Source organism: Tachysurus vachellii, chromosome 26 (assembly GCF_030014155.1).
Source record: "Tachysurus vachellii isolate PV-2020 chromosome 26, HZAU_Pvac_v1, whole genome shotgun sequence".
In the NCBI taxonomy this organism is placed as follows: domain Eukaryota; kingdom Metazoa; phylum Chordata; class Actinopteri; order Siluriformes; family Bagridae; genus Tachysurus; species Tachysurus vachellii.
In genome coordinates this window covers 7,241,810-7,269,596 of record NC_083485.1, presented here as the reverse complement: position 1 = coordinate 7,269,596, position 27,787 = coordinate 7,241,810, and the positions used below count along the sequence as shown (strand labels likewise).

At 36.6% G+C, this 27,787-nt stretch overlaps 1 protein-coding gene across 2 annotated transcripts in view; it reads right to left on the bottom strand.

The window, feature by feature from the left end:
* Window positions 1–395: 395 nt before the first annotated feature.
* Window positions 396–27,787, bottom strand: part of mvb12ba (multivesicular body subunit 12Ba) — a 61,307-nt gene continuing 33,915 nt past the window's right edge. For both annotated transcript variants that reach the window (XM_060862756.1, XM_060862757.1), the window contains 8 exons: window positions 23,706–23,813; window positions 17,044–17,140; window positions 16,490–16,619; window positions 11,810–11,938; window positions 7,973–8,064; window positions 7,655–7,710; window positions 7,192–7,251; window positions 396–1,080 (listed from right to left, as the gene is read on the bottom strand). In XM_060862756.1, coding sequence (XP_060718739.1) covers window positions 994–1,080; window positions 7,192–7,251; window positions 7,655–7,710; window positions 7,973–8,064; window positions 11,810–11,938; window positions 16,490–16,619; window positions 17,044–17,140; window positions 23,706–23,813 — 759 coding nt within the window. In that variant the 3' untranslated portion in view covers window positions 396–993. The remainder of the gene's footprint in view (window positions 1,081–7,191; window positions 7,252–7,654; window positions 7,711–7,972; window positions 8,065–11,809; window positions 11,939–16,489; window positions 16,620–17,043; window positions 17,141–23,705; window positions 23,814–27,787) is intronic.

Below are 27,787 nucleotides of genomic sequence, written 5' to 3'. Positions count from 1 at the left end.
AGGTAGCCTAGTGGTTAGGGTGTTGGGCTACCAATCAGAAGGTTGTGAGTTTGATTCCTACGTCCACTAAGCTGCCACTGCTGGGCCCCTGAGCAAGGCCCTTAACCCTCAATTGCTCAGTTGTATAAAAATGAGATAAAATGTAAGTCGCTCTGGATAAGGGCCTCTGCTAAATGCTGTAAATGAAAGAGAGAGTGCAAGCAAACATTTCCATGTTTCTTATTTTTGTACACCAGTGCTTATGCATACATAAGCACTGGTCTACTCCAATGTTAAACTGTGGAGCTACTACAGAAACCAATTACAACAACTACAACTACAGCTGACCCCCATCCCCCTACAACCTCCTCTTTAAATAAACAAACATACACAAACATTTGTACACACAGATGAAATTACATTACACAAATTACAAGTGCATTTATTGTACAGCATATTGGGCTACATTTTTAACAGCAAAACACAGAACTCTATACATGTTCTTAGAAAAGTTAAACTTTTCTCATTAGGCAGTGAATCAGGCAACAAAAAATACAATAACTCCTCGCATTTTATTCAGATTTAGTTCAATTTAATCTACATTTTTTCTCCTTTTTTTAAAACTTTGTTAACTCAAAAGATTTGAGAGTCCATGCTAAAGCCTTTAAACACTACAGTTAACTCCAGCTGGGATAAGACATTTCACTGATCAGATGGTGATGCATTTTGTGTAGTGATGTGTAGTTCATACGTAAAAGTTCTGAGAAATTCCCACAAGCTCCCTGTTTTGCCCTCCTTTTTACTTCAATAGTAGATCTGATTAGGTCATAAATTGACATAGTGGTTTTGACTAGGTCCTGAATTTTTGCCACTTCTGTCAGCAGTAAATGCTGGGCAAATGTATACTCTCAATTTCCACAAAAAATAAATCATATTAAATACCAAAGAAATAATGCTGGGGATGTTTTTGGGCCTGGCACTCTTTTCCTCCCTTGCTGCTCCTTTTCCATGTGTTTATGCCTCAGAACCTAGAGAAGTCCTGGTAGGACTGGGGGGCAGGCGGGCAGCTGCGCTGTGTTCCGTACGAAAGCTATACTCATACTACGACATGAGAACAGGCACACACACGCACAGTCACCCAGTAAAAGAGAGAAAGCGAGAGAGAAATGTAAAATTTCAATGTCTAAACATTGTGAAAGTGAAATTCAAACATTTTAGGACATATAAAAAAAAAGAAATCAGTAGCAATACCATAGGTGCATACCCTTTTATAATTGGGGATGTGGCTGTGTTTCTCATGTCATCTTCAAAAGCAATTATCATACAGCAGATAACAGTGAAATTATTTTAATTAATTCCAAATAAAGATTATCAATCAATCAATCAATCAATCAAATTTTATTTATAGAGCACCTTACAACAGCTAAAAGGAGCACAAGATGCTTTCCAGTGAAACTAAAAAATAAAATCAATAAGAACACAATGAACATAAAATAGCAGTTGAAACAGGGTCTACATGTTAAAAGCTTGTATGAATAAATGAGTTTTCAACTGCGATTTAAAAACACTCAGCACAGTGATGGATCGTAAGTGTGCTGGAAGTGCGTTCCACAGCTTTGGTCCCTTGGTGGCAAATGACCGGCCTCCAAACTTCTCATATTTGTATTTGGGAGTGACCAGAGAGGTATGTCCAGAGGAGCGGAGAGATCTGGCTGGTTGGTAGACCTTTATTAATTCTGTGAGGTAAGCCGGGGCCAGACCATTGATGGCCTTAAACACAAAGAGAAGGACCTTATACTCCACCCTAAACCGCACCGGAAGCTAGTGAAGCGAGTGGAGGTCAGGGGTGATGTGTGAGCGTTTGGAGGTGTTGGAGAGAAGACGTGCTGCCGCGTTTTGTACCATTTGAAGCCGATTGAGAAGTGATTGATTAAGTCCAGTGTAGAGAGCATTACAGTAGTCAATCCTTGAGCTGCTGAAGCCATGTATAGCTTTTTCAAGGTCAGCTTGAGACAAAAATGATTTTACCTTGCTGAGTAGTCTTAGCTGGTACAGTAAAAGCTCGCCTTCACTACTGCACTGATCTGCTTATCGAAGTGCATACTTTTGTCAAAGATAACACCCAGGTTACACATGGTAGGAGCAAACTGAGGTGTTAGAGGACCAAAACTAAGAGAACTGCTGGGTGAATCTGGGCTAACACAGGATGTACTCAGTCTTTTCTTCATTCAGATGAAGGAAGTTCTGGGAAAGCCACTGTTTGATATCCTGAAGGCAATTATGGAGCGGGTCCAATGCAGAACGATTACTCAGGATCACAGGAAGATAGATCTGGAGGTCGTCAGTATAGAAATGAAATTGAACGTTGTGATTGGAGATGAGTTGACCAAGTGGCAGCATATAGAGTGAGAACAGAGTAGGACCAAGAATAGATCCTTGAGGCACACCAGATGACAGAGGAGCAACCGAGGAAGAATACTCATTAAGCATTACTGAAAAGGTTCTGTTAGTGAGGTATGATGAGAACCAATTTAGCACCGCACCCTGCAGACCAACAACATGTTGAAGACGAGAGATGAGGATGGCATGATCCACGGTGTCAAATGCAGTGGTTAGGTCCAGTAACACCAAAACCACAGCGCTTTTACCATCCAAGAATGTCATTATGGACCCTCAATAGCGCTGATTCAGTGCTATGTCTTGACCTGAAACCGGACTGAAATGTATCACCAATGCCGTGCAGTTGAATGTGAGACTGAAGCTGCGCGAAAACAAGCTTCTCCATCAACTTAGTCAGAAATGACAGGTTAGATATAGGACGGAAGTTGGAGAGTATGGAGTGATCAAGGTTGGGTTTCTTGAGCAGCGGTCTAACAATAGGGTTAGGGTTAGGGTTAGGGTAGCGTGTTTGAGAGCAGCGGGAACAGTACCCACCCTAAAACAGCTGTTTATGAAGGGGACAAGGATGGGTCCTATGATGTCAATAGCCTCCTTCAAAATCCTGGCAGGAACAGCATCTAGGGGGCAGGTGATAGGCTTCAACTCGTGGACAGCTTTTTTGAGGTCCACCAGAGTAACTGCATCAAAGTTCTCTAACACACATTGTGCCGCACGAGTAGACATGGCAACAACAGGGACTTGTGTAACGGTTTGCCTAACAGACAAAACCTTGTCCAAAAAATGTTGCTTGAATGCATTGCATGCGTTTACAGATACGTCATCCAAGGCGACAGACACCGGATTCATAACAGAATTGATAGTGTTGAATAAAATTCCAGGGTGGTGGCTATTGCTATTGATGAGAGCAGAAAGATACTGTCCTTTAGCTTCCTTCAGAGCACTCTGAAATGTGGCAAGACTCTTGCCTCTCAAGTCTCTAAACATCTAAAGTGACACCTGCCGCCTGTCCTTCTTCCATTTTTGCTCGGCCTGTCTACACCGGCGCCTGAGGGCCCGAGTTGTATCATTGAGCCAGGGGTCCAATGCACCATTGGTCGACTTTACCTTGTAGGGCGCAACAGAGTCCATAATCTGGGAGCAGATGGTATGGAAGGAGGCGAGGAAACGGTCCGGGCAAAGAGGCAATGCTAATTCAGCAGTAGAGGCGAGATCAGAAACAGAGAAGGCAGCAACAAAATCATTGACTGTGGATGAGGTAATAATGCGACGGCGATGGGGGCAATAGACGTTGGTGCAGGTGGAACAGCACAAATGTCAAACCGTATGAGAGAGTGGTCAGAGATAGGAAAATCCATGACCTCACAGGTTGACAGAATCACCCCATGAGAGATAATAAGGTCAAGAGTGTGGTCAACCTATGGGAGTGTGGTCAACCTATGGGTGGGACAGGAAATGGATTGAGCCAGATCTAATGAGTCTAAAAGTGCCTTAAATTCATTAGCAGGTTTATCAGAGGGGCAGCAAACATGAATGTTAAAGTCACCACAGATTAGAATATCGTCAAACTTTGCTAAAAACTCTGTCAGAAACTCTGAGAACTATTGGGCTTTCGCCCTCCAGCTTGTACTTATGCCTGAGATTTCTTATCTCCGGTTGGCCCATCACTTGTCTCGCTGTTTTAATGCATCACATATTAGATGAGGTGTGCACACATTCATTTGGAGCATAATAAAAAATATATATATTTTATATATTTATAAATATATATATAAAAACTCACACATAGGGTAAGTGTGGCGCGAGCATGGCGGCCTGGGCTTTGCACTGGGCTGGTTCCATGCTACACGCCATGCTTTTTTAATGCATCATACACTAGTTGACATAAACATATCATGATTATAACAATGAAAGCCAAAAAAAAAAACAAAAAAAAAAACAAAAAACACACACAAACAGGGTAAGCGGGGCATGTGTGGGACGGCTGGGGATGGGGATGGATTTTGGGACCCTGGACCCGGCAGCACCTCACTTTGATAGCCCGTTGTAATATGACGCTGGCGGGGGTCTATACTATGCCATGGCCATGAGGGGTATCAGAAGCAGCTTTATAATACCTAATCATTAATAGCCGTATCAATATTACCATTATTATTATTATTATTATTATTATTATTATTATTATTATTATTATCGTTGCTATTATAAGTACTACTATTATCATTACTATTAATGGCTGTATCAGCATTATTATTGCTATTTGTCTTTTTGCATTATTAAATGCTATTTGCATTATTATTTCTATTTGTCCTCTTCCTGATCCTTTAACCTCCCCTTCACTCTGGAGGAAATGAGTATATTTGTAAATATGTTTATTATTACTACTACTGCTAATACTATATTACTATTTCTTATTAATTGGGTTTTTCATTATAATTATTATTATTATTATTACTGTTGATACTGTCACTTTTTTTTTTTTTTTGTGTGATACTATTACTATCTTTATCATTATTATTGTCATTATAATTATTATTATTTAAATTAATATATATATATTCCTCTTTGATTTATATATATATATATATATATATATATATATATATATATATATATATATATATATATATATATATATGTATATATACGTATACAGTTTATATTTGTTGTACTTCCCTACATGCTCCTTCATTCATATCCTTCATGCCACTCCCACACCCAGTTACACTTACAGTTTTACACAAACACACACGCACGTTTTGTTTCGTTGGTCTTAGTATTTGTATTTTGCATCTAAGAACTCTGAGAACTCAATTAAAAAATCCTTATTTAATTTGGGCGGCCAGTAGATTACTGCACATAAAATTGGACAGGGTAGTGTAAGCACAAATACTTGTAACTCAAAACTGGAAAACCCTCTAGTGGACAACTGGCAGCACTTCAGGGACTGTCTATGTATGGTGGCTATCCCCCCGCCCCTACCCGTTTGCCACGGCGTGTTTAGGTAAAGATAACCAGAGGGGAGGATTTCCGAAAAGGCGCTGACGTCACCTGGGGGAAGCCAAGTTTCGGTGAGGATAAACAGATCCAGATTGTGAGAGGAGATGACATCATTGAGGACAAATGTTTTGTTATTGAGCAATCTGGTGTTACAAAGTGCCATGCGGAACGTGGACAAGTTGACAGACGAAGATGTCACACAAGGAATTGGACGGAGGTTTCCTTGGACACAACCCCGGGTGGATGTTTCAGCGCGGCGGGGACACGGAAATGGAAAACCAGTGTTGGAGCCAACCAGCCGAAGCCATCGGTAGTATTCCCGCGATCTTCTAGCATTTTCTCATCCTGGTTGATCTTGACCTCTCGGAGACGAAGAATCCAGGTGAGTCTTCAGCCTGACATGTAACCCGCCTCTCCAACCGCGTCTTCTGCTGCGCTTCCTGCCTGGTAGCAGACAGACAGGGCGTCTCAGGAAAACTGTCTCAGGAATTAATGTCAACAGTGGCGGTGGTGGTTTAAAGGACTGGGTATTTAAAAGGCGATTAGTTGTACAACGCAGTTCCATCAGCATGGTGCGATCATACACAATTAACGACGAGATGGTAGCAAAAACAAACATGAAAAAACAGAGGAGCAAGTGGCAGGCCAAACACAGCGGCGCCATCTTGTCTCTGTCTCTCATAGTTATTATCATAGTTTGTGTAGTATTTTCTTGACATCTTGACATTTTCATTTGGCCACTTAAGTAATGATCTACGAAGAGCTTACAAAGCATGCATTACATCTTACTTGTTGAAAGGTAATGAATAAGGAAATGAATATAAAAGACTTTCTAACACTGATACACCATGGCACACTGTAAAGGTTATCCTCAACAAATAAATAAAACAAATAGTGACATCAACAAGAAATGGACATCCCTAAAACTTACCAGGAGGCTCCCAATAAACCTACAGTAAAAGAGCTGTAGGAATATGTGACACATAACTCTCTGCATGTGATCTCTTATTCTTCACATTTTCTTCTTTTGCATATTTCGCATATTTTTTTTCGTTGAAAATGTTTGCTTTTTATTTTATTTTATTTTTTTTATTTTATTTTTTAACTAAATTGTATAGGTTGTAATTTCACATTCAACGGTGGAAATGGTTCTGACATGATTTTTCACGGTTTAATTTTTTTTATTTAGTCTGTGGCTTAGCAGCCCTTATATGCAGCAAGCTGGAAATCACAGTGTTCCAACACCTTTCTCTTATTACTTTTTCATTCATACTACAGTAAGGTTAAAGGTTCATCTGTGGGAATGAACAAGACAGGCTAGCCTCTTCTCCCTACGTATCAGTGAACCTTGGGCACTGATGACCCTGTCACCAATTCTTTTAGTAAGTACTAACAACTGAACACCCTACACCCTCCAAAATTTGGAGAATGCTGTATCAGTAAGATACAATAATCTCAATAAGAGAGCAGAGAAAGAGGGCCAGATTGGTTTGAGCTGCCACGCTTTACAACCATGGTGAATGGCAGAATCAAAAAGTCAGTGGTGCTGCAGCACCCTCAGCAACCCTACTTCTTGCATTCTTGGTGACAGTAGTAGTAGTAAAAGTAGTAATTGTAGTAGTTATAGAGTGCTGCTGTACACTTTATGTTACTGCAGTGTGTTTCCAAAATGAAAATTAATTGGGGTGGCGGTGCTTCAGAAATGTGTAGTGATACTTTTGTATCACCCATATTTTTTTCTACAGTGCTATGATTAGGTCATGTTGAAGTCTGGTTGCAGGACTATAGATACTAAAAAAACAAAAAAAAACTCACCTCTTTTTCAATCTCCGCAAGGGACTTGATCCTTATGGCCATCAAGTCTACCTGTTGTAACTGTAAAAGCGAGTAAAAGGTTAGGGAAACTAGTAGGTGCCATTATTATTACTCAACAAAATGTGACAAAATATCACTTCCTGTTTATGCTGGCACACGTTTCATTATCAGAAATCAATGAACAGAAATACTAAGCACCCATTCGGTAAAGCTAACATTTAGACCCACAGTAACAGCATATGCTGTAGCACTGATAAAAAAATCAAACTGCATGGAAGTTGTAACTATTCTAGATGGAACAGGAATCACAATCACAAGTCTTCTTATTTTATTGTAGCAAACTGTGGTAGCTATTTTGTGGATGCTTGTGAATGGTAGATTAATTGCATTTGGAATTACCGGTTTACTGTTTACTGTTGTCTACATTACATTAAGGTGACAAAAAAATTAAAGTCAGACTTACATCACTGGAAGCACATGTAAACTTCTCAGAGATCACAAATGGCACTCCATCCATAGCTACAATTCAAAACAGAGATATCCCAGATGTATTACTGAAATAATGCTAGACAATAAGAAGTAAAGACCTTTAATAAGAATCTTCCAATGAAATTAGAAAGGGAAAAAGGTAATGGCCCACAGAGTAATGGGGTCACATCAAAAGGTAGTGTCCCATACATTGTACACATATATACATAAAATGGCATACATTGTACACATACATAAGATGCCAAACGAACAGTAGCACTGAACAAAACTGAGACAACATAAAAGTTTTTACCTGAAATAGCATATAGGTTGGAGCTCTGGTGTTCATAGTCAGGTCGAGTAGTATTTCTCTTAAAACTGGCAGGTAGGGTCATAGATATGTGTCTGTGAAAAAAATACAAATCAAATAAAATTTTATTTGTCATATACAAATACATACAAAGTACAACATGAATGAAAGTGAAAAGTGAAATATTTTTTACGTCTGTCCGGTATTCAAGCATAAAAATGAATGGAATTAAGGATAAAAATAAAACCAAAAGGAGGTAGATAAATAAAAAGTATTAACTATATAAAAACTATACAAAATATATGTATATACAAAAATACATATGTTTTAGTGATTGATCACTATTGATACATGATTGATGCATGCATTTCCTTATGATTAAACAATACCACCGTAAAATGAAATAAAATTAAAGAAAACTTCTTATTCTACTTCAACAATATACATTCATACATTCTTCACACTGTTCTTTCTTTTGTCTTTCTTTCTATTTTGATCATTGTCTTTTGTGTTTCGTTGTTAGTGCATTATTTATCCTTGCTGTTTACTGACTTGCACTTCATTTTGGAATTGCCTGCCTGCCTGCCTGTGGATTAATTATACCCAACATTCAGACTATATTAAAAACAAAACTCTTGGCTAAATGATGTGTGATACACATTTTAGTGGTGATTAAATGTATTATTTAAGAATATTTAAGCTTAGAATTTAATATTTTTCTAATAGATACTCATTAAAATTACAGAAAGGAATGTCCATCAGTTCCGTGATGTCATAAACATGAACACATAAACAAGTGTTCATGGTCTGCACTTTCTCTCACAATATAACTTTTCCCAAATCAATCCTATCTCACCTCATCACATCCTTTATTTTTTTTTATTCTTTGTTTACAATTTATTTTATATATTTTCTTTTTCACTTTCCTTCATGAAACTTTCTTTTTTTTTTTTTTTTTTTACAATTTTATATTCTCATTTGTCCTGTCTTTAATATAAAGTCTCTAGCAACCACGTATACAGAATAACATAATATTTACTTACACTTACACGATAACAGCCACTGCCAAGCAACCACCTAAAATACCATAACACTAGCAACTGCCTCACAAAACAATTACATGGAATACCACAATAGCACATTAGAAACCTACTAGCGTCATTCTCCTAACAACCTATTGACCACCTGGGTTAATACTTTTCTTTATCTTAATTACTGATTATTCCTTTCGTATTGTTAAAATAACCCTGTCAGTCGTTTTAAAGACTATATTTTCTTAATGTAATGCAACTCTTTTTGTAATACATCAACAAATTTGAGTTATTAATATAGCCCAAACGGATTAACTTACAGTACAGCCTCATTTCAAAGCTGTTTGCCATAACATAGGAACATAATGGCATATTAGTAATACCTACACACCTGCTTATTCATGAAGTTATACAAACAGATAATCATGTGGCAGCAATTCATTTCATAAAACCATGCAGTCACAGGTCAAAAGTTAATGTTAATATACATCAGAATGATAAAATATGGCTTTGTGACTTTAACTGTAGCATGCTTAACTGTGGCAACACTCCAGAGACTTGTGTGTGAAATTCCCGGGAAATCAGCAGTTCAATGATTTTAAGTGCAGAAATTCAGAGGCCATATCACATGATGCAACCCACTCGTAAGGAGTAAATATCAGATGACCGATTAAGCAACAAAATTTCTGAAACCAAGACCTGTCTACCAAAGTGATAGAAGAACAAACAAGGACACCATAATCAAATCAGAGATATTAGAAGACAGAGACGGAGGCTGTCTTCGATGAGGCTGAGGGAGACTGAGGCAAGCCATTTTATGATTTAAAGAAGTCAAAAGGCATAGAAACCACTCTAAAATGCATCTACATTAAGAATGGTTCTCAAACTTTAGGAAAAACTCTGATTTATTTATTCAAATAAATTCAGAACATGTAAATAAAAAAGAAACAATGAAGGCAATGAACTTTAAAAATATAGTAATCAAAATAGTAAATTTCATAACAACAATATTTACATTGGTACTAATTGAGTAAATTTTACTTTTTACTGTGGTCTGGGCTACATTTTACTGTGTGTTGGGTAACAGTATGTCATTCTATGTGCCACCTGGAAGATATTGTGTGAAACACAATGCATGTTTTTCAGTTTTATGAAGCATGCCTTCTGGGTGCTAATATGTGACGAATATCAATAATAAAATCACGTAAAAAACTGAATTCTTCAATGCTACCATGCACTTCACAGGCAGAGCAGTGATGACCATTTATTGTAATTTATCAACCACAGCAAATTTTTACAAAGCATAAATGAAGACTCCACAATCTCTGAACCGACAACTTCACCAGATTTAGCAGTTGACATTCACTTTGCATGATGCATAGAGATCATTTTAATTGCTAATAAAGAATGCAGTGCTTTCTTGCTTCTGGCTTGTTTCATGCCACATCTGGGTTATAACCAAGATTCACTTGGAATGAACCCATAGGATTAGAAATTTAAGCATGCAATCATACCTTAAAAATGTCAATAAATAAATAAATCAATAACTTGCATAAAATCCAATGCTGATAATCAGATACTAACCTAAATTGTCTCATGCTTAACCTAGCAATATATTTTGTTAATTAAAATCAAATTTAATTTGGGAATAGGGCTGGGATCATGAAAAATTACATTTTATCTACCGTATTTTCCGCACTATAAGGCGCACCTAAGAGCCTTAAATTTATTCAAAAATCGTCCGTGCGCCTAATAATCCGGTGCACTGAGTTCCAAAAATCTGTAAAAATGTTGTTGTGTGACTTTGGTAAGCGCTCTGCTTGATTGACTGTCGGACCATTTCCCGCTGACACAGGGACGTAATACATAACACTACGTACACTGGCAACGATAAACCAATCAGAGAACATTATGTAATACGTACAGTACGTACGCTTACCTCCGCCACGCCTCCGGTAGGTATACTACCGGTATGTTGCAAAACAACATTTGTTTCTTCCTAACCATTATGAGCTCCACACTCCAGTCCAGTAGGTGGCAGTAAATGCACCTTAAGTTGGTTTGCCATCCACCAATAAAAATCAGAAGAAGAAGACAACATTTTCATTTAAGGACCTAAGGGTCTAAGGACCCCCGAAAATGGCACCAGTGAAGAGACATGCTTACAAGGCACAATTCAAACTACAGGCTATCAGTTACGCGGTTGTAAATGGGAATAGAGCAGCTGCGAAAGATTTCAACATCAATGAATCTATGGTTCGGAAGTGGAAGAAGCAAGAAAATGAACTGCGTCAAGTTAAGAAGACACAGTAGATGAGGACTTTGATGGATTTGTGGGAGGAGATTGATTAAAAAATGTGTGTGTATTGTTAAGCAGTAGAATAAAGTTCAGCTAAACTCACTGTTTTGCTTCCGTTACCTTTATTGTAGACCGTATGTTTTAGCATGCGCCTTATAATACGGTGCGCCTTATGTATGGGTTAAGTACAGAAATAGACCCCGTAATTGAGACTGCGCCTTATAATTCGGTGCGCTTTATAGTTCAGAAAATACGGTATGTATAAATATATATATATATATATATATATATATATATATATATATATATATATATATATATATATATATATTTTTTTTTTTTCATTCATTCATTCATCTTCTACCGCTTATCCGAACTACCTCTCAGGCTTAAAATTAAAAATCAGGCTAATAATCTAAAAAGTTTATATTATACTCAAACCACACTCTGATGCTCAAACAAATATTACATTTTTGTGTATATTAACACAGTTTGGTCAGGCACACATACTTGGGCAGTACAGGAACTGAAGTAGAGTTGGTGACTGTTTGTATGCTCGTTGTGGTAGCTGTGGGAGAGCAGTCTTGAGTTCTAGGCACCTTCCCCATTCGGTACCAGATCCCCATGTTGTTCAGCTCTCTGTGGGGATATGCTCAGTTAGATTAGAAATGTATAAACAACAGCCAACAATTAATGGTGCCATAAGCAATGCGTGATTTGATTTTCTCATCTATCATCCAACACTCCTCTCCTATTTAAAAATACTGGATAGATTTGTTACTTAATAGCTATGTTCTTTATTTTAAGTAAAAATTACAGTTATGGGACACTTCTTTGTTCAGGTTCAATGAGGCGAGTTAAACACCACATGCCTCATTATGTATAGTTTAAATCTAAATATTATTGGACTTGAGTGAAGCATTTCACATATTGTGCATGATTTGCTTAAAATGACAATTTATTATTGCACAAGGGTTTTAAGGATCCTATTATTCTCCTTTGAACATCAATCCCCTTTATAGATATCGTAATGAACTAAAGTTTTTGGTATACATTTGAAATGTTTGGGTGAAGATAAATAAATAAATAAATAAATAAATAATATGGGATTATAAATCAGAATTACAACTTTCATTTCAACTATATTGACATAAATCTATTTATATCAACAAAAATAAGTATTTCAACAGAAGAAAAAGTTAGGACACCCTATGCCTAAGCTATTGTATTCCCCTTTGGCTGAAATTCCTTGCAGTCATCTACCAGTTTCTGACATTGACTTGAAGAAAGTTTCTCCTACTCTTCAATGCAGAATTCTTTCAGCTGTGTGATACTTTAGGAATTTCTTGCATGCACAGTTCGTTTCAAATCACCCGACAGGGTCTCAATCAGATTTAGATCTAGGCTTTGACTTAGCCATTCCAGATTTCATTCCAGTTTTTTTATTTTTCAGTGAATCCTTTGTGGATTTACTGGTATGTTTTGAATCATTGTCATGTTGCAAGGTCCAGCTCTTTTTCAGCTTCAATTTCTTGACATATGTTCTCACATGTTCCTCAAGCACCTTTTGATACAATGTAGGATTCCTAGTGGATTCTATGATAATGAGCTGGTCAGGTAATGATGCAGCAAAGCATCCCCAAAGCAGAACACTTTCACCTCCATGTTTCACAGTTGGTATAAGGTTCTTTTGCTGAAATGCTGTATTTGGTTTACATTAATAATTACATTTGTGGCTCATCTGTCCAAAGCACATTATTCCAGAAGTCTCTACCATTGTGGTGTTTTGCAAGCTTCAGTCTTGCCCTGATGTTTTTCTTAGATGACAAAGGTTTCCTCTTTGCACACCTCCCATAATAAAGTTGTGCAGTCTATGTCTGATTGTATATTCATGCACTTTGGCCTCAACTGTAGCAAACGCTTGCTGTAAGTCCAGTTTTTGGAGACTTGTTTAAGCATCTTGCAGTCTGCTCTTGGGTTGAATTTGCTTGGATGGCCTGACTGGGCCATGTTGTCGGTTGTTTTAAATGATTATAAATGATTTACAGACAGAGGAATGGCTGATTCCAAATTCATTTGAGATCTTTTTATATCCCTTAACAGATTCATCTTCTTTCTGAAGGCCTCAGAGAGCTCTTCGGATCTCCCCATGGTGATACATCTCACTTCAACAAATAAGAGCTAACCAAACTAAATATCTGAGGTTTAAATAAGGCAAGCCTCCTTCAAAATGCTCTGTAACAATGATACACATGTAGGTAATTCTATTCATTTTAAGTACAAATAAATGTCAGGGTGTAGTAACGTTTTCTTTACAAGAAATTATATTTTTTAAATTACATTTTACCAAACATTAAAAAAGAATTTTCTTTGGCTATTTTACTTGAGTCTTTCAATATTGTTAGAATGAAGATCAAATACCCATATGTTTAACCTCAGGCTTTCACGGGGCGTAATAATTTTTTCACATGACTGTATATATATGCATGTATGAATGTGTGTGTGTGCATGTGTGTGTATGTATATATATATATATATATATATATATATATATATATATATATATATATATATATATATATATATATATATACATACACACACACACACACATACACAGTAATACCTCGAGATACGAGTTTAATTCGAGATACGAGCAATCTCAAATTGCTCGTATCTCAAAGCAATTTCCCCCATTTAAATTAATTGAAATCCCATTAATCCGTTCCAGCTCGCAAAATTCCACTCTAGTTGTTTTGTTTATGTTTTGAATATGAAAAATGTACAGTACCTGTATTTATAAATGACAAATATTGTATAAAAGCATACAGTAATAAAAGAGAATGTTAAAAAAAACAGTTTTTACTATAAAATGTATTATTTACCTTGGAGATCAGACGACTTGAGCTAACGGAAGATGCGCACAGAGGTTGAGGGAGGAGTAAACAGGCGGAGGAGTTAGGAGGAATTATACTTTCACTTTCGTTCACTTACTCGCTACTGTACACTCTTAATGCTACTTTACACTTAAATGGAACTTAACTTCATTAAAATTAATGAACTTAATTAATGAATCCATGGTTTTAAATGCGATAAAGTTGTACTGTATGCAAAATAAAAGCACAAAATACGAGCACAGCTTTACACAAGTGTTAACAAAGCTAGCTACTGTACACAAACACTAACCGAGTGAGACGCGAGAAGCTGAGGCGGGGGAAACAAAGCACACGTGGTTGTTGGGATCTTTGTTTCGGCGGCGGCGGCTCGGATAATCATATCTCAAAAATTTGTTCGTATTCAAGACAAAAATCTGGTTGAATCACAGCTCGTATCTCAAAAAATTCGTATGTCAAAGCACTCGTATCTCGAGGTATCACTCTGTGTGTGTGTGTGTGTGTGTGTGTGTGTGTGTGTGTGTATGTATATATATATATATATATATATATATATATATATATATATATATATATATATATATATATGTAGCTTTGCACATCTAGAGAGTGAAATATTTGCCCATTCTTCTTTGAAAAATAGCTCAAGCTCAGTCAGATTGGATGGTGAGCGTCTGTGAACAGCGATTTCTCAAAGTCTCACTACAGATTCTCAATTGGATTTAGAATGGCACAGTCAAAGTCCAGACCTAACACATGAATATGCTTTGTTCTAAACCACTCCATTGTAGCTCTGGCTGTATGTTTTGGGTCATTGTCTTGCTGGAAGACTAACAGGTTTTCATCTACTGCCCTGTATTTGGCTCCATCTATCTTCCCATCAACTCTGACCAGCTTCCCAGTCCCTGCTGAAGAAAAGCATCCCCACAACATGATGCTGCCATGACCATGTTTCATGGTGGGGATGGTGTGTTCAGGGTGGTGTGCAGTGTTAGGTGTCCGCCACACATAACGTTTTGAATTTAGGCACCTACTGGGTCATCTCTCACTCAAATCTACAGTAGACAACATTTAGTTTTGGAAGATGGGAGGTTAAGAGTACAGGGAGGGATCATCAATACGAGGAAGAATCATTTGCAGAATGTGGTTGATTCAACTTAATGAAGTATTGTTGGGCTACTCTTAGATTACCCAAAACTGTGTTTTAGCCTCCCAATACTCCCAATTCTACTGTCCATATTCTTGAGCTTCAAATTTGAACCAAGGTTTGTTGTTGGAGAAGCAGGTGATGATTTTGAGGGGGTACAGTTTTACTGACAGAAACTAATTCAAGATGCAATTCTTGATAGCTCATATTTTTGTCATATGCCTTTGCACCAGACTTAATTAACATAGAGGCACATATCTCCTTAATTTTTCTTATTAAAAAGACAATGCCTTGAGTCACTGTATAGAAATCCTTGTAATTCCACTATAGTTTCTGGAATTGTGCTGTTCAGCCAAGTCTCAATGAAGCAGTAAACTGATGTCAGTCAAAAGACATTTATTGTGCTTGGGGTAGTACACCAAGTACAGTTCTGATATTAAGATGCATGTCCTTAGAATATTAAATCTGAACTGGATCACCAAACAACAAAAAAAAAACAATCACAGATACAGGTACAGATGCCACAACACTTTGGCTGCCATCTTGCACACTAATCTGAGTAAGCCACACAAAGAATTCTCAATTTGGTGGATGAAGGTTTATTATCTGGGATTCCAAATGGGTCACTGATAGAATCATCCCTAAACTGATAAGACTGCTTTGCTTGTGGCCTGCCCATGAGCCAAGACAAAAAAAAATGAGACAGTTCCACAGCAGAATATTAACACAGCTTTATGATTTTTAACTTACCGGCTTCCTGCTCTCGACTTCACTCATATAAAAGTCATATAAATACTTTTTCCATATTTCACTTAAAATCTCAAAATTCTAGTGAAAAATGGTTGGAAACTTTGCGGAAAAACATCCAACATTATTTACCTAAGATTTATAATCATCCTCATTACAAAACATTTTAACAGAAGTGTATAGACTTCTTAGTGTATACACTAATGTATAGTAAACATAATGTGACTGATTTTTGTGGGTCTCCTGACATTAAAATTTGAGTTACATATTCAGTTTTGTAAAGCATGTCATTATGATTAAAAAGAGTACATAGATAAGTAAATAAAGCATAACAATGGCCATAAAATATATGTGTTCAGTTGGGAATTATTCATCAGACTGCAGGTCTTTATGAACACTAACCCTATGAATGTATACTGTGGTGGGGCCTGTTTGGAGCGTCCCAGGATGCGAATGTCACAAATTGCAGCCTCAGTGGAGTCTCTGGGGATAAACTTAATACACAGCCTTCGTTTCCTGAAAGCTGGCTCCTCTGAAGAAAATAAGAAAAAGATAGGAACAGAAGTAGCATTATAATTAAAAGCATAGGTTAGGACTAATGAACTGATTCCTTAACACTTTTATTTTGCATTGGGTAGATTTTGAAAAAATGGTGCAAATCTGCAAACATGGGCTTTACAAGTTACAACATGTATTTGTTAACTGAAGAAATTCTCTCTTTCAGTGGTATTTTGTATAATAAAAATAATACTTTGCTACAATTCCTGCAAATCACCATTCATCCTACTTGGATATATATCCCCTTGAAATTAAAGCTATAAGTCTGCATTTTGAGTTTATAGTTGTTAATTAATTTATGCAAATAAACATAATACTGCTAAATGTATGAAAATCAATTGTCAGCTTTGTTACAAAAAATATATTACCTACAAGAACAAAAGAAGAGGAGTGCTTACGTGTGTCCACGGTCTCTTGAATCGGGATAAAGCCAACAGGCAGTGTATCTTTAATGTCAATTAGCTTCATGTCCACCAGCACATTTCCTAAATGACTCTGTGCAAAGATGCATACAACATGCACAGATCATGAGGAATAGGGTAGCGGTATTGCCGAGGGTCAATGGCTTATTGACACTCCAGCCAGATAAATTATAAATGAAAAGGAAGGTGTTCTATAGTGACTCAACAGTTGATGGGTAATATAGAGAGTACAGATACATGCAGAGCATGTGTTCATCGACTGCTACTGTACATTGAAGCTACAAAAATATGCTTTGTCATGTCTTGGTTAAATGTGGTGCTTATTTTAATAATCTTCTCCATTGTTATATAAATTACAAATCAATGTAATGCTCCAATGACGATTACTCACCAACCTATAGTAGCCTACATTTAAACTATCCTAGAATGTCTCTAAAAACATTCAAATAGTTTAAAATGACACAAACATGCATATTTGTATCTATTGTACAGTAGGTTCAGAAAGTATTTGGACAGCTTCAGATTTTGCACAATTTACTTAATGAAATATTGCATTATAAACATATATATATATATAAACACACACATACTGTACACACACATGCTGTATATACATACACACACACACAGTAGTTGCTGTACAATATTTATATACTTGAAACTTTCTCAAATGTGGTTAAATAGTCCGTGTACCTGTTATTCAAATAGATTAATAAAATTAATATTTAATAAGATTAATAAGATTAATAAAAAATAAAATTTTTTTTACTTAATAATTTAAAATGTGAAGCTCTTAGTCATATAAAATAGTTTCCCAAAAACAAAAATTGTTGAAATGCTTGGTGACTAGTGTAACTAAATCTGACTTTGAAAAAGATTTTTTTCTAACGACAGATGTTCAGCATCATCATTAAGGCACCCGTCTCAAGTACCGGACCTACGTTGGTTCGAGGCCTGCTCAGAGCTGGTTGAGTAGGATTAGTTATTCTTATCATTTTGGAAAACCACTATCCACAGTATCAAGCCCTGTTTACAGGTATAAGTTTACCATTTGTTAACTTTATTATTCTTTATATTTATTAAAGTTTAATGATGTACAGCATTTATTGGTAATATTAAGTGTTAAAAATAATATAAATAGTAGTTAAGTAGTAGTTATATGCTATTGGTTTTTATAAATATTGACAGATACTATTTGCAACTCAGTATTGTTGTGCATTAGAGTGTAAATCATTATATTTTTAAAAAATATTAAAAGGATGATAACATTGAGATAATAAAGCCCTACACCAGCGGTAACACCACACCAGATTCCACCTGTTTAATCAGTTGTTCTTGGCTTTTAGTAGACACTGGTGTGGCTTCTGCTTGTCAAAGCTGCACATACACACTCAACAAATCACACCACTGGAGCCACTGTTTGTGCGATAGTTTCATGCAGTCACTATTTCAAGCACAATTAGCATTATATTTCATTATGTTATCTGAGATAAAGCAAATAAACTAGTGCAGAGATTCCTCTCATTATTAAAGCTCTAAGTTAGCAAACATCAGTAAGGCATTTTTTAACATTTATTACAAAATTATTGAGTTTAATAAAAGTAAGATTGTTACATTTTGTAAAGTCTTATAACAGACTGAATACAAGCTTAGAATTTAAGAGGTTACAACATGAAGCATTAATTATCCTCTAAATATGTCTGTGTCTCACACTTGCAAGTTGTCTAAGTAAAATGTCAAATATGAAAAATGTCTCATGTCAAATTAAATAACAAGCCAGTGTAAAAATATAACACATCAAATATGCTCATATGATATTTTTCTGGTGAGGGGTTTAATTACAAATGAAGCCGCACACTTTTACCCCTTTTCCACCAAAAAGAACCGGGTGCTGGTTCAGAGCTAGCACTGGTGCTGGTTGAAAGTTGGTTCCACTGGCAAATCTTCTAAGAACCGGTTTGCCTTTCCATCGGTTAGAGAGCCATCACAGAGCCGAGTCTGACGTCACTGTATACGTGTCACGCTACACAGCTACGTTAGCGCAGCAGCGGCAAACACACAACAACAATGGCGGATGTTGCTTAACTGTTAATGCTCATGGCTTTGTGAACCTACATTGGCATCCAAACACGGCGAATCCAGCTTGTACGGGCAGCTCCATGTAATTTGTATAAAAGGAGGTTGTAATCGAGAAAGTACATAACTTTATCATTAACACAGAAAAAAGTTAGCCTTAGCATGTAGCTACCTACTATCATGTGTGTTTATAATTGATCATATTGCGGTAAAGTAAAAGTGTATTAAACATTAGTATACTTAAAGTACGTTATCAAACGTACACAGTAGCTAACAGTAGCCCCGCCCACAGCCCCTGACAGAAGCGGTTCTTAAGTCTAGACCAGCAACGTTTTGGTGCTACTTAAGAAAAAAGAAAGAACTGGTTCTATATTAGGCTATGGCTCCGAACCAGCACTCAAATTGCCTCGGTGGAAAAGGGGCATTACTTAACTAGAACAGTCTGAAGCAGATGGGTTTTGTAACAATTACATTTCTAACCGGTTACTGCAAGGCAACAAACCTTATGAAGGACTTTAACCTTATGAAAGAGTCTGCTGAGTTTGGTGTAAATAGCTTGAAAGCTCAATGAAAAAAGTCAGAAAGTTTGGCCACTTTCAGGAAAACATTCCACTCAGTTAGAAAAATTATAGGACATGAAGTCACAGATTGAATGTTTTTCTTAAGTTTGATCAATGTAGTTAGAAGAGTCTAAGAGGTGTAGAGTTTAGAAATGTTTGTCCTCAGAAGATAAATAACTAGATAGGTAAAGCTACGGTGGCCGGGAAGTGCAAAACACATTAACAAATCCGAAAACACATTAACAAATCCGAAAACAAATTAACAAATCAGAAAACACAGTAACAAATCAAAAAACACATTAACAAATTAACAAATCCGAAAACATATTAACAAATCCGAAAACACATTAACAAATCAGAAAACACATTAACAAATCCCAAAACAAATTAACAAATCCCAAAACACATTAACAAATCAAAAAACAAATTAACAAATCAGAAAACACATTAACAAATCAGAAAACACATTAACAAATGCTAAAACACATTAACAAATCCGACAACCCAGAAACGGTAGTGTATCGTTTTTGAATGGAAACTTACCGATCATTGGACAAGACACCTGTCACTCAAGATATACAGGTATGGAATCTTATGTGTAATGTGTAAAGTTCTCCGTTTAAATAAAGTTCTCCGTTCAAGAAAATAACAGAATTAATCCACAGTAATCCATTCCATCCATCCATTCCAACTTTTCCCTGCGGCAGACTGTTGAACTTCATGTATACTTTGAGTGACAGGTGTCTTGTCCAATCACAAACTATACCAACCGCTTCCGGGTTGTCTGAAATGTCGTTGTGTTTTCTGATTTTTTAATTTGTTTTCTGATTTGTTAATGTGTTTCATGCACCGATTCAGACAACCCGGAAGCATTGGATCATTGGACAAGACGACTGTCATTAAAGATATAAAGATATTAAAGATATAAAGGTGAATGAAAGGTGTCTCGTCCGATGATGGTAAGTTTCCATTCACAAACTATACCAACCTCTTCCGGGTTGTCTGACTTGTTAATGTGTTTTCGGATTTGTTAATTTGTTTTGGGATTTGTTAATGTGTTTTGGGATTTGTTAATTTGTTTTCGGATTTGTTAATGTGTTTTTGGGATTTGTTCATTTGTTTTCGGATTTGTTAATGTGTTTTGGGATTTGTTAATTTGTTTTGGGATTTGTTAATGTGTTTTGGGATTTGTTAATGTGTTTTGGGATTTGTTCATTTGTTTTCTGATTTGTTCATTTGTTTTGGGATTTGTTAATGTGTTTTGGGATTTGTCCATTTGTTTTGGGATTTGTTCATTTGTTTTGGGATTTGTTAATGTGTTTTGGGATTTTTTAATTTGTTTTCGGATTTGTTAATTTGTTTTCGGATTTGTTAATGTGTTTTGCACTTCCCGGCCACCGTATGCTGGCTTGTCAAAGCTAATCTGAAACTTTTAAATCATTATCTGCTTGAAATGTGAAGGTAATGTGCAGTGTTAAAAAAGATAGACAATTGACTTATTTTGTGGGTTAAGAATCAAGTCACATCCCTATAATACTCGTAAGATAATTTATCTCCAGGTTGATTACTGTTTCAATTTCTGGCTAATTGGAGATTTCATAAGTCTGATAACTTTGATAAAGCATATGAAATTAGTGAAATTAATCCTTTTTCGGGTTGAAAAATGTGCCAGTCAAGAGAAGGGGAATCCTTCTTGTGTAGGTGTATGTCGAGAAAGTCAGTGTAGAAAAAGAAAGAGTTTTTCAATCTTCTTGTCATAGAAGGAGACAAATTAGGGGAAGCCTGGGGTTGGATTTGTTAAGTGTTGTTCAAAGGTTTTTCTTCTTATCCGAATCTACCCTCTTAATATCAACTGAAGAGTGGGTAGTTTCTGAAACCTTGGTGTTCACATAGTGGTGCAGTCACCCTGAACAACTTACATTTACAGTGGCAAGAAAAAGTATTGTGACCTCAAAAAAGTTAATTGGAGTCAGGTTTTAGCACACCTGGGGTCTTGTTAAGATAATACTTTTGGAGGTGTGGACTACAGCTACTTTGACTGATTAAAACCCCTCATATTTTTGGAGTTTGCTCTGCACAAGAAGAACACGCTTAAGTGAGCCATGCCTCGCCAAAAAGAGCTTTCGGAGGACCTACGATCAAGAATTGTTGATTTACATAAAGTTGAAAAGGGTTACAAAGTTATTTCAAAGACTTTAAAATTCACTAGTCTACAGTTAGGCAAACAATCTACAATGCTTTGGGACTGTTGCTACTTTACCAAGAGGTGGGTGCCAAGTCCTGACACCAAGAGCACAACAAAGACTGATCAATGTGGTAAAGAAACAACCCCAAATGACAGCCAAAGATTTGAAGGCATCATTGGAACTTGCTAACATCTCTGTTCATGAGTCTACAATAAGTAAAACACTGAAGCAGGGTATCCACGGCAGGACACCACAAAGGAAGCCACTGCTTACTAAAAAGTACATTGCTGCACACCTGAAGTTTGCAAAAGAGCACATTGACACTCCACAGCGGTATTGGCAAAATGTTTTGTGGACTGATGAAACTAAGATTGAACTATTTGGGAAAAAAAACACAGCGTTACATCTGGCGTAAAAAGGGCACGGCATATCATCATGAAAACATCATCCCAACTGTAAAGTATGGTGTAGGAAACATCTTGATTTGGGCCGGCATCAGGGCCTGGCCAGCTTGCAATCATTGAGGGAAAGATGAATTCCCAAGTATATCAGACAATTCTTCATGATAATGTGAGAATGTGTGTACGTCAGCTGAAACTGTGTAGAAGGTGGGTGATGCAACAGGAAAACGACCCAAAACGCCGGAGCAAGTCCACAACAAAATTGCTTCAGAAAAACTTGTGTGTGTATGTGTCCAACCAGTTATTAATTCTAAGGGTTCACTTACTTTTTCCACTGTCATTTTGAATGTTGAATGAGTGTGTTCAATAAAGACATGAAAGATCAGAATTTTATGTGTAATTATTTTTACAAACACATTATGTTTGTCAATACCCTTGACTTAGATGAAGATCAGATCACATTTTATGACAAATCTATTTAGAAAACCATGAAATTCTAAAAGGTTCACATACTTTTTCTTGCCACTGTATTTATCTCATTTATACACTTAATAGTCCAACATCTTAATCACTGAGTTACCTACATTAACACCCTGTTGAGGAAGGCCCACCAGCATCTTTGTTACATTAGATGCTAAAGGGGCCCTCTAAGGTGGTAAGGAACTATTAAGAGCTCCAGCAGCAGTATAGGTGGGGCTTCCGGATGGAGATGTAATCATCATCCACACAGAGCTCCCTAGAGCATGTATAATACCCGAATGCATATTATACAGAAACAAATATCAATTGTGTTCAATTGTCTGCCATTAAAAGACTTAAAAACAGAGAAACAAGAGTCCACCGAAAATTTTGGCCTCTCTTTTCATGTCCTTTATGGTCATAGAAGTTGGATTCTTACAAAAGGTGGACGACCAGTTGATGTGTTACAGGGACTTCACTGTCCAAAATGGCAGAGTCTGCTGTGTTTTCACAATTCAAAGAGGTGCTACCTAAACCAATTAAAGGGTACATACTCTGAAACTTGGTAAATGCATGAGATCAACAAAGAAATGCTTTACAAAAAACCTTCTGGCAACTCCAACTTACCATTATTAAAACTAAAATTCTCATCTATCGCCCCATTCACGATTTGAACATACACCCAAATGTTGTCAGTGTATTTCAAATAAATAAATCAATAAGGAGGGGACTGCATAGAGGACAATTAGCTCAAGTTATAGTTGTCGCCTTCAGTGGTTTCTGTTCTCTGTCCCTACAGGCTGTGGACAGAAGGTGTTTGGCTTCCTAAACTGCCGCCTGCATGAATATTTTTAATGTGTATTTTCAATTGCAATTCATACCAAAAAGTCAAACCAAATTGCAACACATCAAATTATAAAGCATTATAAATTAAACAGAAAAAGCACATTACTTACATTTTCCTTGGAGAAGACCCTAGTGAAGCAAAGGTAGCGCGTCACCTTTGATTTAAACAGTCCATCCTTCCATAAGTCAGCATCCATTCCATCTGTGGTTTGTGCAACCTTTGAGAAGAAAAAGAATGAATGAATAGACCAGTGTGCCCTTTTGTAAGACTTCCCTGCATTTAAAAAAAAAAATTTTTTTTATCAATTTTGGTAATTGGAACAAAGTGATCAACACAGATTTTCACTTTTTCAATATTTCAAACAAAAAGTAAAATGGTTTTTAAAAGCATTTAAAAAAGTGATGAGACAAATAATTCTGACTAGGTTCTTAAGGAGTAAACAGCAAATAATAAATAAATAAAATCAATCAATCACGATAGAGTCTGGTCTGAGACCTCATGGCTCCAGGTCACACACTAAGCAATGTGGATCATTAAAGATATTAGATTTATAATTAGATTTAGATTAGATTTAAGATATGCATCTTTAATAAATAGGCTACAATTAGACCAAAATGCAGCTGCCAGAGTTCTCACTAGGACAAGAAAGTAAAAACCCCAATTTTATCATCTCTACGCTGGCTACCTGTTAAGTTTAGAATTGATTACAAGCTGCTGCTACTTACATACAAGGCTCTTAATGGTTTAGCTCCCATGTATCTAACCAGTCTTCTAACACATTACAATCCTTCGCACTATCTCAGATCACAAAGCTCAGGACGCCTGGTAGTTCTCAGAATATCTAAGTCCACTAAAGGTTGTAGAGCATTCTCTTATATAGCTCCCAAACTTTGGAACAGTCTTCCTGACAGCGTTCGGAGCTCAGACACACTTTCCCAGTTCAAATGCAGATTAAAATCTCTTTAGTCAGGCATACACATAATACATCCCATAATATTGTGCACTATTACATTAGACTTGCACATTTTTTATGAACAGCAGATATGTTAATCCCTCTACACTGCTTCTCTCTTTCTACCCATCCCGAGCCATCTAGACATTGTACCAGCTCCGATCGGTGCGATGAAGATTTCGGACCTCCACTGAGATGATGCCGACTCTGTAAGAATCCTGAGACATCTACAGATCTACCAGCTCCAGCTGGACTCTGTGATACTAAAGAGGAGATCTGAACTCCATGTGATCCTTACACCAATACAACAGTTGTTTGAATGTATATTTGTAATCACACCCTCCAGTGTCACCCATATGAGGATGGGTTCCCCCTTGAGTCTGGTTCCTCTCAAGGTTTCTTCCTTTACCAATTTAAGTGAGTTTTTCCTTGCCACTGCTGCCTGAGTCACCTCAGACTTGCTCATTGGGGATAAATACCTACACATTGTGAACTAATATATATATATATATATATATATATAAATATAATAATCTTGATTTTTTTTGTTATATTAATTCTTTATATTATTCCTTATGTTTACCTTCTGTTCTATGTTTATGTTCTGTAAAGCTGCTTTGAGACAATGTCATTTGTAAAAAGTGCTATACAAATAAACTTGAATTGAATTGAATAGATTTAACACCAAGTCAAGTCAAGTCAAGTCGCTTTTATTGTCATTTCAACCATATATAGCTGTTGCAGTACACAGTGAAATGAGACGTTTCTCCAGGACCATGGTGCTATATAAAAGCAAAGACTTAGGACTTAGTTAATAAGTCTTAGCCACATAAAGTGCAAACAGGACAAGACAAACAAGACAGAGCAGGACAAAAGACAATGCAAACAAAAAAAGACAATACATAAAAGACAATAAGCAGAAACAGTGCTGACCAGTGTAAATACTGTAGGTTCAAATAATATTGTGTGTGCAGTAATATTAGAATGAACACAGTGTTATAGCAGCAGGTCCCTGAGATAATGTAAAGTATTGTGCAAAACAGCAAATGGCTGAAATGTGAGACAAAATGTATGCAGTCAGTGGTAAAATGTAAAGGAAAGGACTAACATTTATTCACCTGCTTTTTAATTGCATATTTAATTTTGCTGCACTTACTCTGTCACACAATCTTGTCATGACACACAACTACAGTCAGAAGAAATTTTCTGTGGTCCTGAAGATCTTCATGATGTAGGTTAACAAATCCCTGTCCATTTGTGTGCAAAGGATGGGATTAAAGGAGAGCGCACACTCCCAGTGCAAATAACACAAATTCACTTACCATAACACTATTTTAAGTCTCAATATTCAATGTCATGGGACACAATAAAGGATTTAAATGAGTGTAACACAGATTCGGGTCCGAAATGAAGAAGCTGGAGGCAGAATTGGAATAACACCAAAGTTCTTTATTCTTTTTCTTTTAAATTTCAGGGGTTTTATTTTAGAAATATAAACACATGAATGCACACATGTGGCTCCATGCTGGTTCTCTCTGTCTCTATCCCTTGTTGCTCTCCTTTTCATTCATACCATGGATCACAACAACACAGAACATTCATTAATCTAATTCCCACTCACATTCTGCAGCTTTGCTCTCCATTCATAAACCGTCATAAAGAGTCATTGCTAGAAAAACGTGCCATTATACAGTGCCTTACATTGGAATTCATCTCTTTGCCTCTTTCCTATTTTGTTGCATTGCAACATGCAGCACAATGAAGACCAAGGAGCTCTCCAACCAGGTCAAGGGCCAACATTTTGGAGAAGTCTAAATCAGGGTTGGGTTAAAAAAAAAATCCAAAACTTTGACTATCCCATGAAGCACCATGAAACACCGAATTTGTTTGTGTCCCGAACAGGTTTTCTGGCAGAAGTGGCTTAGTATCAACAGAACCTCTTATTTTCCACCTCTTCATCAGAGTTTGAATAATACTGACTAGAACTGGGCGATATGTCCTATAAATCAAATCTCTGATTTTGAGGCAAAATTTGATTTTTGATTTTAAAACAATTATTTAAATAAAATGAATAAAAACACCAGAGACTCTAGGATAGATTTTTTTTTTTATTTGAACAAAAACAATGTAACCAAACATATGAAATGCTTATTTGGACTAAAAGTGCAAACGCTAACAAGTTGTCTTTTTATTTTAGAAAAACAATAATCAATACAACAAAAATTTTTTGGTGAATTAATAAAGTGAAAACCAGTCTTTACAAGTTCTGTTTATTCTAGCAAAATAAAGTAATATAACAATATGAGGGATTTGTAAAATGCAAACTGCAGACTTAAATCACTTTTTATAAAATAAATAGTTGTCTCCTGGAAAAGAAAAAATCCCTGAAGAAAAACAATTTTGTAAACCAGTTCATGCAGCCTTCATGCTAAGTAAAATCAAACAGGTGCCAGACAGCATTTTACATGTTTTTAGCAAGGAACACAAGCCTGTCCACTGCATCAGACTTGAGACATGCCCTGTGGCATGTTACAATGCCCTCACCTATGCTAAAGACCCTCTCTGATGGGGCACTTGTAGCAGGAATAGAGAGGTACTTCTTGGCCAGTTTACTAAACCTTTGAAAGTTTGCCTCATGTTGCTTCCACCACTAAAGTGGATCAGTGTCCTTGTCTGTATCTGGGGACAAGTAGGACGTCATCTCCGTTTCAATTTTGTCTGCCTCTGACTGTGGAGAAGGTGCCACTTTCTATGTGAAAAAGCTTCCTAGCATTTTTTTTCTTCAGCTCAAGCTGAGCTTCTTCTTGGTGCAGCAGTACAAATGACCCAGGTGGTGATGTGCGTTTTTCAGTGGGTAGCAGCTCTGTGATGGCTCTTTTCTTAATTTCAATCTTGTCAATCTCAATATAAGCTGTGCGGAACTTAGGGTCTATGAGTGAGGCCATGTCCAACAGTTCATCGGTAACAGGATTACTGTATTTGTCACTGAGTTAAGTCAGCATGTTTTTGTTTTTTTTGTGAGCTCAGTATCTTCCTCCTCTGGTTGAAGAGACTGCTTTTGAACACATGGAGCACAGGTTTGATGCACAAAACGCTCACACAATCTTCTGCATCAGTAAAAGCTTGCACTGGTTTTATGGCTTTGTTCACAGACTCCAACATATCTATGTCTTGCCACGTGGGCACAAGATGTCTGCTTTTTTAATCTGACCCCAGGACTGTGCAATGGCTTTCTCTTG